Source organism: Myotis nattereri (assembly GCF_964212035.1).
Source record: "Myotis nattereri genome assembly, chromosome: 2".
Taxonomy (NCBI): domain Eukaryota; kingdom Metazoa; phylum Chordata; class Mammalia; order Chiroptera; family Vespertilionidae; genus Myotis; species Myotis nattereri.
Window position 1 is genome coordinate 181611736 of NC_138076.1, and position 23584 is coordinate 181635319.

At 35.6% G+C, this 23584-nt stretch overlaps 1 protein-coding gene across 3 annotated transcripts in view; it reads left to right on the forward strand.

The window, feature by feature from the left end:
• Window positions 1–23584, forward strand: part of KRAS (KRAS proto-oncogene, GTPase) — a 39033-nt gene that overhangs the window by 8017 nt on the left and 7432 nt on the right. For all 3 annotated transcript variants that reach the window (XM_081082326.1, XM_081082327.1, XM_081082328.1), the window contains exons 3-4: window positions 15729–15907; window positions 17250–17409. In XM_081082326.1, coding sequence (XP_080938452.1) covers window positions 15729–15907; window positions 17250–17409 — 339 coding nt within the window. The remainder of the gene's footprint in view (window positions 1–15728; window positions 15908–17249; window positions 17410–23584) is intronic.

A 23584-nucleotide genomic window follows, 5' to 3' on the forward strand; every position in this document is an offset into this window, starting at 1 on the left:
GGGAACATTTGGCAATATCTGGAGATGTTTTGTTGTCACAACTTGAGGGGGGAACTGCTGGCACCTGTGGTGGGTAATGCACAGGACAGCCCCACAACAAATAATTAATTACCTGGCCCCAAATGTCAGTCATGCTGAGGTTGAGATCCTATATGGATAGCCTTAAACATTCTTAAATTGTTAAACTCAAGTCCCTGAATAAGGTGTATGTTAGATTTTTCTAACATAGATTTAAGCTTTACCTTTTCTAAACCAGTAATACGTTATTTATTTACTTATACATACATACACGTGTGTGTGTGTGTGTGTGTGTGTGTGTGTACACTCTAGCTTCCTATTAAAACATTCTGTTTTCAAAATAAGGTAATAGCAGTTTTGTAAATGAAGTTCTCTTCAAGGCTGTGACCAGCTCTTCCCCCCCCTTGTAAATGAGTGCCCTCTACTGGTCAGTTTATTTGCTTTTATAATGAATAACAGTAAAATACCTCCTAAATTTGGAGATTTTTCCTATTTGTGTGTGTGGTTATGATCATTTTATAAGTATATTAATTTTATTTAAAAAGTTTTATTTATTTGTTTAAAAATCTAAAGTATCATAATTTACTCTCTGCTAATATTACGATTACTCTGTGGACTAGTTTAGCCTAAGTATGTGGGTGAATGTTTTTGACTAAGAAAGGAAATGTAGCCTAGTAAGAAAAAAGAGGGGAGTTATTTTGCTTGAGGGAATAAGAAGTGGCACAGTGGCTCTGAATTTCTTTACATGCATGCAGGAGTGATGTGTTAATTGGGTGTGAGGAAGGGTCTATTCAAAAGTGGCAAATTGTGGAAGTTCATATTTTGTAGATTTTTATAGGATTGTAGAATAGTTGTGATCACCTGAATTTTAGAACAAACACAAAATTCAGGTTCTATATTTAGGTCAATTTAAGAATAAGTGTTTACTTAATAATAACTATTAGACCTAAATGTTAAAAATTATTGGACATGTGTTATTCTTATTTGAATTTTTATAAATACAAAGCTTTAGAGAAATACAAATGAAAGTTGATAATGGCAATAAGTGAAAGGAAAACAATGTTAATGGGTTAGCACAGCTGTGGGCAAACTACGGCCCGCGGGCCGGCCCGTTTGAAATGAATAAAACTACTGAAATAAAAGACCGTACCCTTTTATGTAATGATGTTTACTTTGAATTTATATTAGTTCACACAAACACTCCATCCATGCTTTTGTTCCGGCCCTCCGGTCCAGTTTAAGAACCCATTGTGGCCCTCGAGTCAAAAAGTTTGCCCACCCCTGGGTTAGCATCTCTTAAGAGGATTCTGGTTTAAACAATGCAATCAATTCTTTAAATTCCGTAAATATTTATCAGTGCCCACTTTGTACCATTACAGTCTTCCTAGGGGCTGGAGACACATAAAGGAGCAAAGGGACCAAATCACTGCCTTCATAGGACTTATTAGTCTTAGATGTATTTTGAAGAGCAATGTTTCTAGACAGTGATTCTACTTATATATAACTTAATTTAGAGGCTTTATGCTTTAGGAGGGCAGTAGATTTCTTTCATCTCTTAACGATATTATTTATCATAGTTTCTAGGTTTATGGAACAGTTATAATATTGTGATCTTAAATTAGAGCCCTAGCCTGTTTGGCTCAGTGGTTAGAGTGTCGGCCTACAGACTGAAGGGTCGTGGGTTTGATTTTGGTCAAAGGCATGCACGTACCTTCCTTGTAGGCTCCATCCCTGGCCCAGGTTGGGGTGCGGCCCAGGTTGGGGTGCGGCCCAGGTTGGGGTGCATCCAGGAGGCAACCATTGATGTGTCTCTCACATCGATGTTTCTCTCTCCTACTCCCTTCCACTCTCTCTCAAAATCAATGGGATAAATATTCTCCAGGAAGGATTAACAAAAACTTGTAGATATGGGTAATAAAAATAAAATATTCGAGAGGATTAAATAGGGACATAGTGCTTATGTTACATAACTTTTCAACTTTTTATTTTGAAAACTTTCCAATTTATGGAAAAGTAGTAAAAAGTTAGTATAATGAATACCATTTACTCTTAAAATAGACATACTTGCTTTATATATGTGTGTGTATGGCTACTTTCACACTACAGTGTGAGTTGAGTAGTTTCACCAGAGACCAATTACTGTCTGGCCTTTTATAGAAAAAGTTTGTCAATCCTATTCTAACAAGAAGAGCATTCCCTTATATAATCACAATGCAGTGGTGAAATTTAGGAGATTCAACATTGATACAAAATTATCTTATATATAGCCCATAATCTAATTTTGTCAGTTCCCAGAATGTTCTTTTTTAACAATTCCTTTACTTTTTTCTGATCTAGGATAAAAAAATTAGTTGTCATGTCTCAAATCTCTTAATCTAGGACAGTTTCTCAGCTTTTCTTAGTCATTCACGACAATGGTACTTTTTAAAGAATTCAAACCAGTTGTTTTGTCTGATTTTTCCCTCATGATCAGATTTGGTTTAAACAGGTTTGGCTGGAGAATACTACATGATGTTATGCCCTCCTCTGTGCATCAAATCAGTAGGCATAGGTTTGTCCCATTATTGATGATGTTAACATGATTATTAGGTTAAGGTCATGTCTGTTTTCTCTCTGTAAAGCTATCTTTGCTTCCTTTATAATTGATAATGTACTCTGTGGGGAGACACTTTGAGAATATAAATATCCTGTTCTCCAACATATTTGCACCCAGTGAGATGTAGCATACACTGATAATTCTCACCAGAATAAATGAACTACCATAGTGAATGTAAAACGGTAGTTAATTTTCTGACTCTGTCATTACTTCTACATTTATTGGTTAACATCTACCATGAATTTTCTTGTCACTCTCCTTTTTTCATTTGTTTGGTTTGTCATATTTGTACTAGTATGAACTCATGTATTACTTTTTTATTCAATGTGTTAAAGTCTAATACTATTTTATAGTGATTCTCAAGTTTGGTTTTTATATAACCAGTGGAATCCCTTTCAGACTGGCCTCTGTATCCTTTTGGCATGTTTCCATCAGTTTTTGAGCTCTTCCTTACTCTGTCACAGTGTGTTCCAGGTTCACCTTGTTCTTTCCATGGTCACACCCTGGATTCAGTCACTGTCCAAAGAACCCGAATTCCTTTTATTTAAAAAAACCTGGATGTTAGGTACATTTATTGCAATTGAGGAGTCACTGCTTCTAGACCTTTCCCAATGGACAGAGCTAAGAAATATCTTGTATTTAAAAATCATGAGTTCATTCTTCCTCACCTCCCTCCATATTTTCATTCTACCTTGTGTAAATTTTAATGTTAAACATTAGACATGTTGAAATGAAAATGATAATGTTGGTCCTAAATTCTTTTCTTGGAGTATTATGTAAATAACACAAATTGAGTGAATTAACATTAAGTTAGCTTCTTTATTTGTATAATTAGAGGTCTGGTGCACGGATTCGTGCACCAGTAGGGTCCCTTGGCCTGGCCTGCGGGGATCAGTGGACCTCTGTGCCGCTGCAACCTGGCCTTACCTGCCACCTCGCATCGGGCTCCAGCCCGTTATCTGCATTGATCCCGCACAGCGTGAAGTAGTGTGCGAAGCGGTAGGTGGCTGGGGAGGAGCCTGAGCCCGGGCTGGGCACTGTGCCGCTCCCACTCACCCTGGCCCTACTGTGCCTGGTAGGCTTGCTGCCGCTCCACTGAGGTCTCTGCGCCCGTCCTAGGGCTGTACCAGTGTACCCATGACCACGTCATCACAGCCTCACAGAGAAGCAGTCGTGGGCTCGCACCCAGTCAGTCTCGATGGTGGGACTGGGAGCCATGAGCTTGGTGCCTGTTGATCAGCTGAGCGGCGCTCCCACCGTGGGAGCGCAATTACCACCAGGAGGCAGCTCCTGTGTTGAGTGTCTTCCCCCTGGGGGTCAGTGTGTATCATAGCTACTGCTTGATATATATACATATACACTAGAGGCCCAGTGCACGAAATTTGTGCACGTGGTCGGGTGTCCCTCAGCCTGGCCTGCACCCTCTCCATTCGAGATCCTTTGGGGGATGTCTGACTGTTGGTTTAAGCCTGATCTCTGCGTTGGGTATCCCTCTCGCAATCCAGGACCACTGGCTCCTAACCGCTCACCTGCCTGCCTGCCTGACCTCCCAAAACCACCTCTGCCTGCTGGCCTGATCACCCCTAACTGCCCTCTCCTGCTTGCCTGATCACCCCTAACTGCCCTCCCCTGCTGGCCTGGTCACCCCTAACTGCCTCTGCCTTGGCCCCCCGCTACCGTGGCCTTGTCTGGAAGGACATCCGGATGGATGTCTGGAAGACATCCGGTCTAATTAGCATATTACCCTTTTATTAGTATAGATAGATTGGGATTAAATATTTTTCTCCATTGAGGAAAGTAAGGATCCTTTAATTTTCAAAATATTCTTAAACCATTTAGGAAAATATTTAGGAAAAGATTGAGCTATTTGACTACATAAAAAATTAAGACATCTTTAACAAAAATACAAGACATATGGAAGTCTGTGAAAACTATTTGCATCATACATCAACCAGGAAGCTCTATTATATAACTTGTAGAAAACAAACATCAGAAAGGAAAAGGGGAGGGTAAGGATATAAATAGCCAACCTATCCACCAAAAATAAAGAAATAAATGGCATATAACATAAAAAGATGTCATTAATGTAGAAATGACGTTCAAACAAATAACATTTTTACTTTTATATTGGCTAAGATTAAAATTATAACAGTGCTAGGAAGGTTATGGAGAAGTGTGTACTATTTATGCTATAAGTGAGAGTATGTAATCTTACAACTTTCTGGAGGTGTTTGGCAGTATGTATTAAAATGTAAGCTGCATGTCCTTTGACCACTTCTAGGTCAATTCCAGTTCTAGGAATTTATTGCAAGGATGCAGTCAGTTGGATAAGTGTTTAAGGTGAATACACAGGGATGCTTATTGCAGTATTTATGATTTTTAAAAGTGGAAATAATCTACATATCTACCAGGGAATAGATGAAATAATTTATGAGTTATCTATACAAATTATATTATATATATTGTTGAAAAGCGTTTGGTAGATCTATGTGTGCTGATGTTGAAAAATGTCTATTACATAAGTTACACTTCATAATGATAGCACGTGATATAGAGCAGGGGTCCTTAAACTACGGCCCGCGGGCCACATGCAAATACAAATATTGTATTTGTTCCTGTTTTGTTTTTTCACTTCAAAATAAGATATGTGCAGTGTGCACAGGAATTTGTTCATAGTTTTTTTTTAAACTATAGTCCGGCCCTGCAATGGTCTGAGGGACAGTGAACTGGCCCCCTGTTTAAAAAGTTTGAGGACCCCTGATATAGAGTATGATTCCCTTTATCTAAAACAATGAATATGAACATAAAGTATTATAGGACATATGTCAAACTTTCATTCTTTGTGGTATTTGGTTTTTAAAAATGAACATTTACTGTTTGAAAGATAAAAGTAAATATTCACTTTTGTGGGAGAAAAGTCCCTCATGTATTCGATACAATTAGATTATTTCATATTTACTGTTTTCCTCCCTTTTAAAGCCTCAAATTGGTAATGGTGATGTATCTTGGGTAAAGAAATTAGTATCAGGCCAATTAAAGAATAACATAGATATATAATACAAAACATGAAAAGTATGTTGGCATCTGTAATTATTAGGATTTGATCCATGATTGTATAGGCCTCACATTCTGACGTTGGCACCAAGTAACAGTTTATGGGAGAATACCACATGACTTCAACAGGTGACAGATGTGTGCTTATAATATCTTTTTTTTTCATCTCTTGTGCATATTTTCCTTGCATTTATTGGGATTTTTGGACCAGTTTTATCTCTGGGCAGTGGTACAAATTCTGTTCTCTCTAATCTTAAACTAAGATTCAATATTCTCATTATTTCAAGCATTTGTCATTGTAAAGATGTCTTTTTTCTTTATCTTTTTAATACATGTCAATAAAAAATTGTGTCATGATAACGAGCTGTTTTAGCACCTTGCACCCTAGTCAAAACAGAAATCCTTATGACCCTCAGAGACTTAGTTTTCCTTCTCTGGAACTTGTCCTTCTCCATTATATTTACTTTGAAATACAGTGATTGGTTTTGCAAAATATATTCCAAGTGTAAATGTCCAGTGATTTTATAAAGTCAGGATACTATGGTTGTTTTATACATATAGTTAGTTCCTAGTAGCCAGTGGTCTGCCCCCTCCCTTTTTGGCTTATAATAACATTTGCAATGTGTAATATATAAAATAATAGTTAAGTTTTATAGTACTTGTCATTTTATGAGGGGATTTTCATGTTATGAAATTCTAATCTGTATTCAGAGTCATGTGTGTTATTTACCCACTTTTACAACTGAAGGGACAGTGGTTAAGAGTAGATGAGAGATAAGTAGTTTGCCCACGCTCATACCACAAGTGAAGTTCGGTGACTGCCCATAGATTGAAGATTCAGGAGTATATCTCCAGCCTTGACTTCTGTCCTGAGCATCAGACCTATATATCAAGCTGCCTACAGCTCATAGCCACCAGAACAATCCACAAACATGGGGAATTCAACATGCTCCAAACTGAACTCCTCTTTTCCTCTACTCTTCCTTTTGTTTCCATCCCTAATCAGTTAGCTCTGCCATTTAAAAAAATTGAGATATAATTCACATAGCATAAAATTCATCCTTTTAAAGTATACAGTTGAATGGTTTTTAGTATATTCACAAAGTAATGCAACCATCACTACTATATAATTCCGTAACATTTTCATCACCTCATAACATTTTCATCCATAACATTTCTTCTTTCAGAAAGAAGCCCCATAACCCCACTTTGTCCTGCCAGCCCCGGCAACAACTAATCTACTTCCTGTCTCTGTGGATTTACCTATTCTGAACATTTCGTGTAATTGGAATCATACAATATGTGGTCCTTTTGTCTGGCTTTTTTAAAATGTAGGATAATGTTTTCAAGGTTCATCTTTGCTGTCATCACATACTTTGTTCCTTTTATGGCTGAATAATATTTGGTTGTGTGGATATATCATATTTTGTTTATCCATCAGCTGATGGACATTTGGATTGTTTCCTCTTCTGGTCTATTTTGAATAGTGCTACTGTAAACATTCATGTACAAGCTTTTGTGTGAATGTATTTTCAGTTTTCTTGGGTATACCTAGAAGTGGAATTGCTGGGTCATATGGTAGCTTTATTTTTAACTTTTTGAGATGTCAGACTATTTGGCACAGTGGCTGCACCATTTATTTATATTCCCACCAGCAGTGTGAAGTTCTGCCAATTTTACCCATTAAATATTTCTCAAAACTATTTATTTATTTATTTACTTATTATATGTACATATTATTGATTTCAAAGAGTAAGGGAGAGGAGAGAGAGAAACATCAATAATGAGAGAGAATAATTGATTAGCTGCCTTCTTCATGCCCCTCACTGGGGATTGAGCCCACAACCTGGAGCATGTCCAGGAATTGAACCGTGACCTCCTGGTTCATAGGCCCATGCTCAACCCCTGAGTCACACCAGTTGGGCACCTCAAAACTATTTAATTTTCACCTATATAACTGTTGCTGCCTTAGGTCAGATTCTATCATTTCTTATAATAGTTTCCTAACTCATCTCCCAGCTGCCAATCTGGCCCTTTTCTATAATTTGCCATAATACTAATGCTGACAGTGAACCTGGTATATCTGATCCTCCCCTCCTACTTAAAAACCGTTTATTTCATTGATTCAGTCTAAGATGAAGTTTAAAACTTAATATGGCATTCAAGACCTTCCATAAGTTGGCCTCTGTGTGATTGTCCAGTTTTCTCTTTATCTGTGTACCTGTAATCCCTCCAAGCTAAAGTTGTTTTGAACTTCTTGTGCTATGTATGTATTCAACATACTGTTTCATGTTTTTATGCATTCTCTTTGTTCCTTCCTGCCTGGAGTGGCCCTCCCCTCCCCTTTCTTAATTATGTTATAATTATTATTAACTAGTAGCCCGATGCAAAAGCAAAGATGATCTCGCCTTCCTGTGTGTCACCGTTGCACTTTGCCCTGCATATAGTATTGCAATATTGCATTGTATTTTAGTTATCTGTTTACATTCATATCTTTTCCACAGGCCTAGCTCCTTGCGCTCAGAGACTTTGTACTGTCTGGCACAGTATATGACACTTAAAAGACTTTTAGTAATTGTTCTATGATGTGAGGGAGGAAGTAGGTTGGTGGGGATGAATTAATAAACCTGTGTTTATATATCTCAAATTTTTTGCTTCTTCCCTATTATAATTCAAACCAGGCTATTGTACCTGTTTCTGTGAGAAATTAGCTGTCTATGACAACCTTTGGTGGCTTATAATCAGTAGTGTGGAACATATTCTATGATGGATTCAAATAATCTTTTAGAAGTTACACTTGAACATTAGAGAGTAAAGGTTTCTCATTTTTTCCTATAGGTATTAAGAATACATGAAAAATATTCTAATGCTTGACACATTGAGAAAATATTATAAACATTTCAAGAGTAAATCCCCAAATAATACTTTAGCTGATATTTCCAACAGTCCTGTTCATATTTATAAGAGCATGAGGATGGAGATTAAATTGGATAATACTTATAATGTGTTTATCATGGTTTTGACATACAAGTAAGGGCTCAGTAAATGTTATAATTATTATTAACTAGTAGCCCGATGCACGAAATTCGTGCACGGGGGTGGGGGGGGGTGAGGGGTGGGGGCAGACCCCTCAGCCCAACCTGCACCCTCTGTCATGTTCTGGGACCCCGGCCGCTCCGGGCCTAGGCACAGGCCTACAGACATGGGGCGGCCTGGCTCCTGAGGCCCCATTTTATCAAGAGAACAAAGTCGGCGTTAGCTACAGCCCTCACCGAACCCAGTACAGTGCATCTGTGTGTACAACTGCCTCATTCATGTGCCTGCTTCGCCCTACTGAATTACTAACATCTTGAGGACATAGCTCTGTTTTATCCTGCTTCACCTTCAGTGCCTGGCCTGGTGCCAGGGACCTGAGAGGGTTTGCTGAGTGAGTGAGTGAATAATGAGTAAGTGAATGAGTGAATGAATGAGCAAGTAAGTGAATGAGCAAGCAGCTACAGGGTGGGAATTTCTGCCCCGTTGCCATGGCGACATGGCAGAAGTTCCCACCCCTCTCCCAGCTGATTAGTTCCTGCTCCCAGCGTCCCGGCGCCCCTCTCCCGGCTGCTTAGTTCCTGCTCCCAGCGGCCCTGCTCCCCTCTCCCGGCTGCTTAGTTCCTGCTCCCAGCCGCCTGGCGCCCCTCTCCCGGCTGCTTAGTTCCCGTCCTGCTCCCGGCAACCCAGGCCCCCAGACACTCCTTCAGCAGAGGCCAGGGCACGGGGGAAGCTTGGCTTCCTCCATCGCGGGGGCAACCAAGCCTGCTTGCTCCAGCTCCGAGACTGCTGGCCGCCATCTTGGGTTTATTTGCATATAGTCGCTCTGATTGGCTGGTGGGCGTGGCTTTGGGGTGTAGCGAAGGTATGGTCAATTTGCATGTTTGTCTTATTAGATAGGATAACAATAGGGTTACCTTTAGTAAAAGTTATTAACTTCTTTTAGGGGTTTTTGTGTACTATAGTATGTCTTCCCATGTCAGGGTTACTGCCTGAATTAGAAAACTAAGCTGACAATGTTAAAAGATAACATACTGAGTAACTGGTTATTAATTATAATAGAAAAATGGCAAAACAATGTGCTGGTCAATGAATTTAATCTCAGTTTGAATCATTTAGTCTTAACTTTCAAATTCCTCTAATGGAGCTACAGATAAGTTTCTATACATAAAACAACACTTGAAGGCATGTTAATAAACTGGTACAAGTCGAAGCAAAAACAATGAAAATTTTAAGTGGGCAAAGGACATAGAAGATGGGAATAAATATTAAAATAAAACTATACAATATTATTAGTCCTCAAAGAAATGAATATTAAAACAATAAGAATTTTCAGCCTGACAGGAGTTTAAAGAAAAATAAAAATATAAAACCCATGTTGTGAGTGGTGATTAAATGGGTACACTCTTAATGCTGTATGAAAAAGTAATATAATGAACATGCATGCACCAATCAGATTTTTCATATCGTAGCATTCTGCCACTTTTGGTTTAGATCCTTTTTCTTTTTTAAGATGTAAAACTTAATACAATTGAAGGCCCCTGCAAGTGTTTTTAAATCTCTGTATGTATTGTTTGGTTTATATTTTTACATTAAAGGTTTTATATTATCTAAAACTTGATTGCATTCACTAAAATACTCAATATATTATAACTTAAAAATTTATAACTTAATTTTTAAATATAATTTAAACTATTAAACTTGTATTTTGATAAGACAGTTTTATAGTGTCTGCACTTATTTACATTGAGTGGATTCATTTATTAATGGACAGTTCTAATTATTTGCTATTTTCAAAACTTACACACAGTGTATATAATGGTAAGCATAACAGATGTGAGCTCAACCATCATGGAGTTTAAAACCTAGTAGGGGATACAGACTTAAACAATTACACAAGTAAGTAGAGTTACAGATCATAATACATGATATGAAGGAAATATAGAGGTGCTAAGTTAAGAGAGTGCTAAGTCCTTTGGATTTTATTTTGGAGAATGAAGGGATACTATTCAAGGACTTTAAGCAAGTGAGTGACATTTAAAGTGAGTGACATTTAAAAAATAATTACTAGCTGCTGTGTGGAGAATGTATCATTTAAGAGTAACCACAGGGATCCCTGCTAGGAAGCAGTTGCAGGAGATTGCATAAGACAAAGTGGTATTATGGACTAGGGTACTGGTGCTGGTGGGTGCTTAGATTTAGAGTGTATTTTGAACATAGATCAATGGTGTAAGATTGTAGGTTGGTGTTAAATACCTATGTAATTTTTCTTTGTAAGATATTTTAGGATGCCTGCCATGTTAAGTGTATTTCTATTGTAACTATCATTTCAAAGGAAATAAATCATATTTCCTTAGCATAACTTACCAAAAGTGGCATTACTGTGTCAAATGCTATGAGCATTTGTGTGGTTCTTGATAACTACTGGAATTGCTTTCCAAAAGGATTGTGCCTGTTTATTGTATCACTATAAATGTTTAAGTTCTATCTATGATTAGCTTCTGCCAGCATAGTATATTTCATTTAGAAAAGGTTTTGTTTTTAGTACTTACATAAGCATAACAATAGTACTGTAACTGAGAGCGAGAGAAAATATATGGAATAACTTTCTTCCATTTAATATTTTATTATGTTGAGTTAAAGTGACTTTATTTTATCCTAGTTTCCAAAGGATGTTAGTAATCTGTGTACCTGATCTAAAAGTTTATTTGTATTTGAATGGCTGGACATAATACTAATTCAGAATGTTAGGTTTTGATCCTTTTCTTGCTCTATTCCTAACTAGTTTCTTTTTAGAATCTGTGGTTTTTAAAATTGGTTGGACTTGAATAACCTGTACTTTCTCAGGGTGATGGTTTATATTTTAAGTATAAAAGGAGTAAATAATATGCATTGAGAATACTTCATACTTGTGAAAAGGCATTTTATTAGCATGGAGCAGGATTGGCAAACTTTTCTATAAAGAGCCATATGGGTCTGTCACATAATCTTTGTTTTATTTTTAAATAACCATTTAAAAACGTAAAAACTATTCTTAGTTCATGAGCCAGACAAAAACAGGTGGGCAGGATTTAGCCTGTGAGCAATAGTTTGCTGAACTCTTATTTAGACTCTAGTCTTGGGAAAGACCTTACACTGATGACTAAATTTTTTTCTACTTCCATATACTTCTTCCTAAAGTCTAACCTGAAGTTGCAACAGAATCTTTAGTATTTATATACTGTTTTTGTTGTGCTTGTTTTCTGCTTTGTTTTTAAACCTGTCAGTTCTTTTTTTCAGATCATGCTTTGCCTTTTAACATTTTTGTTCTTAAGTTTTTACCAAGTGGCACTGCCTTTTTATATAGCTCAGTGACTACTTAAAATTAACTTTGGAAATAATGAAGTTTTAACCTTCACCTATTATTTTTAATCAGATTCTACTCATTGTTTTTATGTAGGTTGTAGATTACTTTTTTCAATAACTGAATATGACACAATTTAGCTGTTAATTATTTTAGGTTTTAGAAGGGAAAAAGTCATAGGAATGAGATAATGGGTGAATAGGGCGGGGCTGCTTTCCCAGTCCTTTCGATGAAATATTCATCATGGAAATGTGTTATGAAATACATAAAGAAACTACAAATATGCCACATTAAATACTTTTGAAACACAAAGTATTTGAAAATTCTATAAATGGGACTTTATTGAGCTACATTTTGGAGGCATTATATATGTGGGCAGATGGTGAGTAATCTCCCAGCCACACCTTAGGTCTAGACTTGTGTGGCTCCAGTCTTTTAATTTTATTGTTGGTAAAACATTTTATATTTAAAGACTAAGGAAACTATCAGCTCTAAGGTTAACTTAGGTTAGTATTGGTAAGTGAAGAACGTGAGGTGACAGCAACAGGTAAGGAAATCTTTTTGATCTCTAGCCATACCTGGGTAATGAATGGGTTGATTCTAAGACACTGTACTTTGCTCTCAATTCCTGCTCTTTATTATACTTCAAAAACACTGGTTTTTAACATATTATGGGAGTTCTTTCAAGTAGTTAATTAAGGGAGTAGGCGAAAATAATAAAATGTCAACCAAATGTTTGAATTTTTAGTAAAGAGCTTCCGGCTTAGAAAATAAATATCCATCCTTTTTTTCTGACTGGTGAAATAATTTTTATTATAGACAGTATGGAAAATGCAGTTTACTTTAAAAGATAAGCATTAGATCATAGTCTAACATGGTAGTCTTTCACACTTTTAAAAATGAAAAGCCACAGAAGGAATACATTTAATAGCATCGAGTACAAAAAAAGATAACAGCCTTTATTAACATTTTTATGTAATACCATAAGTTTTTTTTAAATATATTTTATTGATTTTTCACAGGAAGAGAGAGGGATAGAGAGTTAGAAACATTGATGAGAGAGAAACATCGATCAGTTGCCTCTTGCACACCTCCTACTGGGGATGTGCCTGCAACCAAGGTACATGCCCTTGGCCGGAATCAAACCTGGGACCTTTCAGTCCGCAGGCCGACGCTCTATCCACTGAGCCAAACCGGTCAGGGCAATACCATAAGTTTTTAAATATATGTATGGGTACAGCTATACTGATATATACATATATTTTATTGGGATCATGCTACATATGCAGGGTGGGCAAAAGTAGGTTTACAGTTCATATGGAAAATGATACAAAAATAAATAATTCCAGAATAAACTTGCACACTGACAACTTTACACCTACCTTTGCCCATCCCTGAGATATATGTCTGTATTCTACTGTGAACATTTAAAAAATATTTTATCAAAAACATGACCATTAATGACCATTCTCTTTTTTAATGATGGAATGGTCTATAAAGTAATTCATCAAATAAAGACACTTTAGTGTTAAGCCCTCATGTAGAACAATAAGAAACAGTGCTCTTGGTGTATACTTTATACCTATCATCAGCCTGCCTCTTATTCCATGACTTCATATTGAACCATTCCATTTTCCTTATTTATTTATTCATTCATTCATTCATTCATTCATTCATTTATTTGGCTTATTTTGGCAGAGAGTGTGTGAAGTCCTTTAGGCATAAGTATAAATCAAACGTCAAAGAAAATCAGATTTTCATTTTAAGATTCTGTTGATGTTACCCACCCCCTTTCCTTACTCAATCTTAGCATTGCCTAGGTTTTTTAAGGTATCCATCTATTCTCCCCCACAGAATTTGCTGATAGAAGTTGTATTCGTTAGAGTTATCATAATATCCACCTGGCTGTGAGATATTGTTCCCAGGATTTCAGAAATGGATAAGGGCATTAAATCCTCAGTGTAGACCATTTTCTTTGTATTCCTTTGACCATAAGTAAAATAGATGCATGACGTTTATTTGTAAGCTGATTGATTTTTTTTTCTTGCCATCTAAACCATCCTGAATAACAGAGTTGGTAGAGCTATCCCATTTTTGTAAAAACTATTTTTTATAGGAGTTTGGTTCTTTTTATTACTAATATGTGCACTTCCATTGTTGAATCTCTTTGTAACAGCCTTTTAAAAATTGTGGTAATATATATAACATAAGATTTACTATTGCAGCCATTTTTAAGTGTACAATTCAGTGACATGAAGTAAATTCACAGTGTTGGGCAGCCATTAATTCTGTTTTCATTATCCCAAACTAAAACTCTGCATCTGCTGGACAATAACTCTCTAACCCCTCCTGCCCCAGACTCAGGTGACCTCTATTCTACTTTTTGTCTCTGTGACTTGACTTATTTTAGGTACCTCATGTAAGTGAAATAATAGTTATTTGTCTTTTTGTGTCTGGCTTATTTCACTTAGCCTACTGTTGTCAAGGTTCACCCATGTTGTACCATGTATCAGAATTTTCATTTTTATGACTGAGTAATATTTTATTGTATTTATATATCACATTTTGTTTATCTACTCATCCTATATAATAAAAGCCTAATATGCTAAGTGCCCGGTCATCCAGTAACCGGTTGACTGTTAAGACAATCAAAGCGTAATATGCTAATGATATGCTAAGGCTGCTCAACCGCTTGCTATGACATGCACTGAGCACCAGGGGGCAGACACTCCAACCGGTAGATTAGCTTGCTGCTGGGGTCTGGCTGATTGAGACTGGGCGAGATGGGGCTGGACATGCCCTGGAGCCCTCTCACAGTCCCTCCCCGGCCAGCTCGTGCATTGTTGGGGTCCCTCGGCCTGGCCTGCACCCTCTCGCAATCCAAGACCCCTTGGGGGATGACGGGGAGCCAGTTTCGGCCCAATCCCACAGGCCACTCCCCTCGGGAGGGCGCCAGATGCCGGGCTCATGGCTGGCGAGTGCTGCTGTTGCGGTGGCGGCACGCAAGCCTCTCCCAATTGGAACTGATTGGACATGAGCCCACAGCAGGCGCAGTGGGGCTGGGATTAGTGAAAGCAGCAGATAGGAGCTGCAGGCGGCATTGGACTGCGGGTTTCAACCCGATCCCCACAGGCCACCCCAAGGGACCCCACTCATGCACGAATTTGTGCACCAGGCCTCTGGTCTGTTAATAAACACTTGAGTTGTTTCTACATCTTGGCTATTGTAAATAATGTTGCTGTGATTCCCTGCTTTCAATGCTTTTGTTTATATACCAAGGATTGGAATTACTGGATCATATGGTAATCTTATGTTTTACTTTCTGAGGAACTACCAAATTGTTTTCCACAATGGCTGCACCATTTTACTTTCCCACCAGCGGTGGCCAGGGATCTAGTTTCTTCACATCCTTGCTAACACTTATTATTTTACTTTAAAAAAAAAAATAATAGCCATTCTAATGGCTGTGAAGCTATAACTCATTGTGGTTTTGATATGCATTTCCCTGATGATGTTGAACATATTTCCCTATGCATATTGGTCATTTGTCTATCTTTTTTTGGAGAGAGGTCTATTCAAGTCATTTGCCCAGTTGTGACAGATTCTTTTTCTTGAGTTGTGTCTAACACTTTTTTAAAAGTAAAAGGTATCGTAATAATCTGGACTGTGTTTCTCCCTTCTCAGGATTCCTACAGGAAACAAGTAGTAATTGATGGAGAAACCTGTCTCTTGGATATTCTCGACACAGCAGGTCAAGAGGAGTACAGTGCAATGAGGGACCAGTACATGAGGACTGGGGAGGGCTTTCTTTGTGTATTTGCCATAAATAATACTAAATCATTTGAAGATATTCACCATTATAGGTGGGTTTAAATTGAACATAGTAAATTGACATTGAGGACTAATTGTATCTTCCATTTATTGAATCTTTACTAATCACCATACATAAATTATCTAATTTAAATTTTAGAATAATTATGAGGTAGGTAATATCCCTATTTTATAGATGAAGTTCTTGAGAATTAGGTAAATTGAGTAACTTGTTCCAGCTTGCATAGGTGGTGGTGCTGGGATTGGAACCTAGGCCTGTTTGACTCCAAAAACTGTGCTTTTAACCACTCTACACCAGGGAAACAAGGCTGTAAGCTAGAGCTATCATAAAAATGGAAACCATCAACAAAAAAATAGGAAAATGTAATTGAGGCAGTGTCACTTAAGTAGCCTTAAAAATAATCAAGTATATTTAGTGTAGAATTTCTTGGAATTGGATATTAGCTATTTAAGAGGAGGAAAACACACCCACAACTTTGAAGTTGTAAAAGACAGGTATTAGAACAATTACAGTTTTTAAAGAAACTGATAAATCAGCCTAAAACTGACTCTTTTTTTTTTTAAGGATAATCACTATTAAGTATAGTTTATATTGTTTCTTTGAGGATTTACAGTTTTCATAAAACTACATCTTCAGCAAATATCCCATTCATTGGTTATGTTTTAACAGCGAGTTAGCCTAGTTAAGAGGTTTAACATTTCTTACAGCACCCTTTCTCTATAGTCTAGTAATACAGGAAAAGAAATTTGGGTGGTTGGTAATATTTTTGTAGAAAAATTGACATTTTATTTCATGCTGCATCTTTGAAATTCACTTAAAATTTTGAAGGAATTTAACTTTACCACAAATTTTAGAGTTTATGCACATCTTATTGGAAAAGGAGGACTTTTATGGAATAAACAGGGTAGTACACATAGAAATAAAAATCTTTCCACTTGTTGCTCTTTTTTGTGAGAAAAAAGTGAAAATTAATGTTATAATTCATGGTTTTATAAAAACATTTTTAATTCTATACAAACATTTAACAGCATATAGAATATATGTTTCTAAGATTATAATTTTAAAAATTAGGCATACCTTTTTTGTGGTCTAGAATTTTCAATATTTTCTGTTTTTTCATGTGACCTAACTGCATATATGAACCTTATTAGATTGTAGTTTTAGTATATTTCTAGGTATTAGATCTTGTAAGAGACATAGAAGTTCTCTCTTTAAGATGGAGAAAAACAATACTGAAAAGGAGAAACAAAATTTGGTGTGATGGGAACCAGGAATTAAATTGAAAGTCTTCGTTAGGCCATATTTTATAAGAAAAGGTGTGTCCAATTTTTGTATTTCTAATACCTGTCATGCAACTCTTTTTTCCTCCCCAGAGAACAAATAAAAAGAGTTAAAGACTCTGAAGATGTACCTATGGTCCTAGTAGGAAATAAATGTGATTTGCCTTCTAGAACAGTAGACACAAAACAGGCTCAGGACTTAGCAAGAAGTTACGGAATTCCTTTTATTGAAACATCAGCAAAGACAAGACAGGTAGGTAAAACTGTAATAAATACAAATCTATTCTCTTATCTGTATCAAGTGATTTTAATTAACCATAGTATACTAATATATCTCCTAATAACATCATTTTGGGGGCAGGAAGGCTAAACATAAATAAATGTACATACCTGAGAGCATAACTATTTTATTTTTGAGTGTAATTTATCAGTTTTTCCTACTGCTATACTAAAATAGGAAGTAAAACTAATTATTTGGAAAATGTTCCTTTAAGGATATGAAAGGGCAGTCCTTCTTAATCCAGTCTCCATGCTATTACTTTTGGCTTTGGTTTCTTTCCACATGGAACATTCTCTTCAACTCAGCACATCTTACATTCAAGAAATGTGGGGATTTTTTATTGATTATTATTTTTTTTGCTGTGATGTTTATAACATGAAAGAACAGGGGAACAAGTATTGAGTTCCCTGCTTTGGAAGTGCTTTTAAGAGTCTTACGTCATATGTTTCTGGGTTAAATTTTGTTGTATTTGAAGTATTTTACTTTGGTAGAGTTTTTGTAAGGATATATTTTAGGAGAAAGTTTTCAGTAAAGCAAGAGACTACTTAGAAAATAAATAGAAATTCGCAGTTATTCATTTACTGGGTTGTTCTGACAAACATCAATGCTAGTTTGATCTTTTATTTTTAAAATTATCTATAATTTATTTATTAGTTTATTAATTTTTTTGTTAATCCTCATCCTGAGATATATTTTCCATCGATTTTTAGAAAGGGTGGAAGGGAGGAAGGAGGAGAGGGAGAGGCAGAGGGAGGAGGGGGAGAGAGAGAGAGAGGGAGAGGGAGAGGGAGAAAGAAACATCGATGTGAAAACGAGACATGGGTTGGTTGCCTCTTGCACACACCCTGACTGGGGCCGGAATCAAACCTGCAATCCAGATATGTGCCCTTGATCAGGAATCGAACCCATGACCCTCTGGTGCGTGGGCTGATGCTCTAACCACTGACAAACACTGGCCAGGGCCAAAAATTACCTAAATTTTAAAAGTAACTTTTCTCTAGGTAAAATAAAATAATTTCAGTGTATTATTTAACCTACCTGTATGAAATAAAGAGCTTAATATATTAAAAAGTCCTATCTTAAGTCTTTGATTTATAAGTTAAAGAAAGACTTGATAGACACTTGATACACAGCACTACCCTTTACTTTAGAGAAATTAAGATCTTATTCACATTGCTTCCCAGGTCCGGAGGCTGGGAAGAAGTTTGGTTTTTGTCTTCTTTTTATTGATTGTCTCTGGCTGGATTCCTTGTTTTCAGTTAGAGGGAAGGTACTCAAAAAACATGATTATAATATTCATAACTTCCCCCCATCATTTTCTTATGAAAAAATTACAAATATGAAATTAAAGGAATATTATTAAAAACACTTGCAAACCTACTACCATTAACAATTTATTAACAAATATTGAGTTCCCTGTAGTGGTTTGCACTAGTTGTAACTTTTAAAAGATACTTTTTGAACTAGTTAACATTTTAGTTTAAATTTTATAAAGAAAAAAACCTGGGAGACTGCCTGATGTAAAGAATTGTAAATAGAGCAGTGTTTCTCATACTTTAATATGCATAGGAATCAACTGGGGTGTTTATTCAAATCTAGATTCTAATTCAGTGGGTCTAGGTTGGGACCTGTGATTCTGAGTATATCCAGCTGACTCTCAGGTGATACTAACTTTGGTACCTGCACTGTAGTTGTAGTAGAAAGGCAATAGACGACAGTAAAAGGAAGTCTTATTATACCCACAATGCTGCCTTCCACTTCTCATTTGATGACCCTAAAATAACTGTCTTCTTTCTTTGTTCTGTGGTTACTATTTCAGAAGTATTAGTTCATTCTTAGAGTTTGATATTAGTGCTTTAATATACCACAGCATTCATAATTAATCAGAAAACTACCTGGTTTCCTTTTAAAATAGATTTTTAGGCTTTATGCTATTTTTGAGGGGGGGAGAAAGGTAAGGAAGTTGTATGTAGTGTTTTTGATATGGAGGTGGATTAACTTAAATTTGCTTTGTAGACATTTATATGGATCATCTAATGAAAATATAGAGTGATGTAAAGGAATTCTTTACTTCTTAACCTTCTAGTGCTCACCTTATATTTATATACTGTTTTATTGGTATCTTTATATAATTTATGTTGCTAAACTATAACAGATATTGAGTTTCTGATCTTTGTTTTATTACATAGACTTGTTGATTTGCCTTTCAGAAGTTTATTCATCTTCTTCTGTTTAAATTAATTTGATATTTGCATGCTTTTGGAAGACTTTATAAAGCTCTATTCAAGTACTAATTGTGGAAATTATAAAATGAAATGTAAATCTTATAAATTTTGTATCCATTTTTTTGTGTGAAAATTTGAAGCCCTATTTTCTGCAGAGTATTTTATTTGTTACTTACTTGCTATTATTTGTTATTTGAACAAAATAAATTTGAATATCCTTGTTGTATTTTATCAACAACTACTAATTTTCATGCCCTAGATCTTGGCCTTGAGCAGAAACCTAAAACAAACACCAAAAAGCATATTTAAGGTAGTAGGAACAGGACATTCATTTAGAGCTTCTCATACGACAGGGGCTGGCACAATTTCTCTGTTCAGGGCCAGATAATAAGCATTGTGAGCCACAAGCGGTATCTGTTGCATTTTTTCTCTTATGTAACCCTTTAAAAATGCAAAAATCATTCTTAGCTTTTGGGCAGTACAAAGAAAGAATGTGGCTACATTTGGCCTTCTGGTTGTAGTGTACTGATGCCCAAATTCTTCGGGGAACTGTATTGTTTGGTTATACATTAGAAGTTAGGGCAGACTTTTCAACTTAAAATTACTAATGTTAGCCTGTAAAAATCTGAAGTAAAACATGCATTCTGTGAAAGGGAAGTAGGAAGGGTGAAAACAGGGAAATTTCTCCTAATACTTCTTTAAGATAAGGGTTGCAGAATATATATTTCATCAACTTTAAAATGCCCACTATATGGCTAGGGTATAGTGAATTATATTTCTTTACAATCATTTTAATCCACATCTGAAAGGCTAAAGGAATGTTTATTTTCTGCTAGTGTGCATTGTGTGTGGTTCCCATGCTCCTACTGTGTAAAGACTGCTACTTGGTTTACATTTATCTGGGCAGTTAGCAGTTGCCAGATTTTCCTGGCTTCTTTGGGCAGTGAATGGCAGTGTGGGCAAAGGCTGTTGAAACCAAAACATTGACACCGTGCTAGTCAGCTGTGTGTTTTCCAGTATGCTACAATCAAAAGTGGGAGGTTCAGTAAAGTGGATGACAGAAGCAGAAGTCTCAGCATATTTGCTACTCCTGATTCAGTGTTTTTTTGTTTGTTTGTGGTTTTGTGGGTTTTTTTTTTTTTTTTGCTTTCTGGAGGTCTCAATTTGAGCAAAATGTGAAAATTAGTTTTATGAACTTAAAAACGTTGAGTGATCCTGGTTTTTATTGGTAATTTCTGGATACTGAAAATTAGTTGTTTTAAGACCTGCATTAAAGAAAGTTTTTGATCAAATCATTTTAACAAAACAAACCAAACAAAAAACCTTATGTACCATACTTTTGTTTATTAGTAGTTGAATTTGTGTACATGAGGTCAATATTTTGAACTTTAGCTTTTTATGAGTTAAAAATAGAACAGTTACTGAGCACCTCCGGTACGCCATATTTAGCTTCTTGATTAGTGGTATTACTGCATTTCAGTTTTCAAGGCTGTAGTTTGCAAAGTTTTTTGAGAAATTTGGCAATGCACAGTTCCTTTTCAGAACACACCTTGTTCCTCCCGTTCCTCTCCCCCTAAGAAGGCTAATATCTTGCATGTGACTGTAATTGGGGTGATAGAATGTTATTTCCTTGAGTTTGCAAGAATTTTTGCAGGTAATAAGCCATTCAAATACTAGCTTAAAATGAAATCTTAGTTGGAAGTATTATAGACCCTAGGATATGGAATGATGCTATTAACAGTTCTTTAGTATGCAGTACTCTATTGCCTCAGTCTCACAAGTATGTTTTCAGATAGTAGCTGAGCTGAAAATATTGTGAAATATCTTGCCTTTTCAAAAATATTTACATATATAAACTTGTACACATTTGTTCCTTCATAAATATTCCCATTCTTAATGAACTTAAAAATGTTGAGTGATCCTGGTTTTTATTGGTAATTTCTGGATACTGAAAATTAGTTGTTATAAGACCTCCATTAAAGAAAGTTTAATTATTAAGTGCCAGTTAATGCTTAGCAACTAGCCACAGTTGGGTATTGAATGTTCAGCTATAATTTCTTTAAAAATTACCTACAAATTTTGGAATGTGAAACCATTGTTCTGTGTCAATGCCAGTGGTTTAAGGTGCATAAAGGATAAATAATAATCACTGGATGTCAGTATGACCTTAAAGCATATAACCAAGAAATAAGAAGTATTTAAATCTGAGAAAATATGGTAAATAACTGATTCCTTAAAATATAATTTAAATTTTCTATTAGTCACATTTAATGAAAAAGTCATTTTGGAATAACTGTTTTTCTGTGTTAATCATTTTAGCAACTGAAGTGCTAATACTGAATATTTTGGTGGTGGGTAGTAATCTCTTCTTTTTAATCATTGGCTTCCAATTCTCTCTCTGCATTGCTGGAAACAAAATTATATATTCTGGTATTGGTGATGGGGATGTGCACACTTATAAAGTAGACTCTTTCAAACTGATTTTAGAAATAAGTTACAATCAAACTTTGCTTCTGCTAAATTAGTAGAGGACCAAAACCCTGTTTTTCTCCTCTCATAAAATGTTTGAGTACCTCTACACTGACCTTGTAACTTTTAAAAACAGGAGTAGTAAATCTACATTCTTAACAAATATGAGCTTTTACCTGGTTTGTTTTATTTATATATATGTATATTTTTAAATTCTTGCATTAATTTTCAAATTTAAGAAGTATTTTTATGATTTAAAAATAGAATAGTTACTGAGCAGATTTAAAAAGTATGTGAAAATATATTAAATGCTAGCTCATGCTTTACATTTTACATGCTCTACAAAAGTCATTTTAATGCCTTAAATTATTTATATTATTTAGCAGTGAGAATTTCTAATATATAATTTTTTAAGGACTTAGGAGTAAAAGTAAATCCTCTCCTTGAGAAATAATGGTAAATATAAAATATTAAAAATTTTATATGTAGGTACAAGTGGTAATGTAATTTAAAGTACAACATATTTAATGATTTCAGAAAATTACTGGATATTTTTATTTTGTAGTTAGCTAGTGGTTGATTAAATTGATTCCATTAAAAATAAGGTACACATTTTCTAGGGCTATAGTGATTTTTATATTAGATAGCTGAATAGAAATATAAGTAACTTTTGAGATGTACATTTTAATATATAATCAAAATATTATTTAAATGCCCACTTCTTAACTGAAACTTAATTTTATGAATTTTAAGTTAAAGTTTTACTTTAATGGTAAATTACCAAACTCTACCAAAGCAGTTGATATATTTTTGAGATAAAAATTAATGAATTGAGGTACCTTCTTTTCCTTTATTACAAGCAATGGATATTCAGTGACTTTGGCATAAAGAAATTAAGCCTTACCTGTCAGTTTACTGCAATTAATACTAAAATGATTTAATTTAAAACTACAAATCATACATTTGGCATGTATTAGCTTGCTTATTTATTATTTATTTATTTATTTATTTATAAATATATTTTATTGATTTTTTACAGAGAGGAAGGGAAAGGGATAGAGAGTTAGAAACATCGATGAGAGAGAAACATCAATCAGCTGCCTCCTGCACACTCCCCACTGGGCAGGTGCCCACAACCAAGGTACATGCCCCCTACCGGAATCGAACCTGGGATCCTTGAGTCCGCAGGCTGATGCTCTATCCACTGAGCCAAACCGGTCGGGCTGTATTAACTTATTAGTTGTTATGTCCATCTGGTCACATTTGGTTCATAGAAAGACTAATATTACCAGTTTTAGAGAGTTAAAATATTCCAATCTCCATAGTAATTCATTCTCAAAAATTAAAATAAAAAAAAACAACAGTAAGCTTGAAGTTAAATGTGCAATAAAGCAGACCAGCTTTCTTAAACACTTCATTCTTTGAGAAGAATACACACAAGTATTACATCTTTT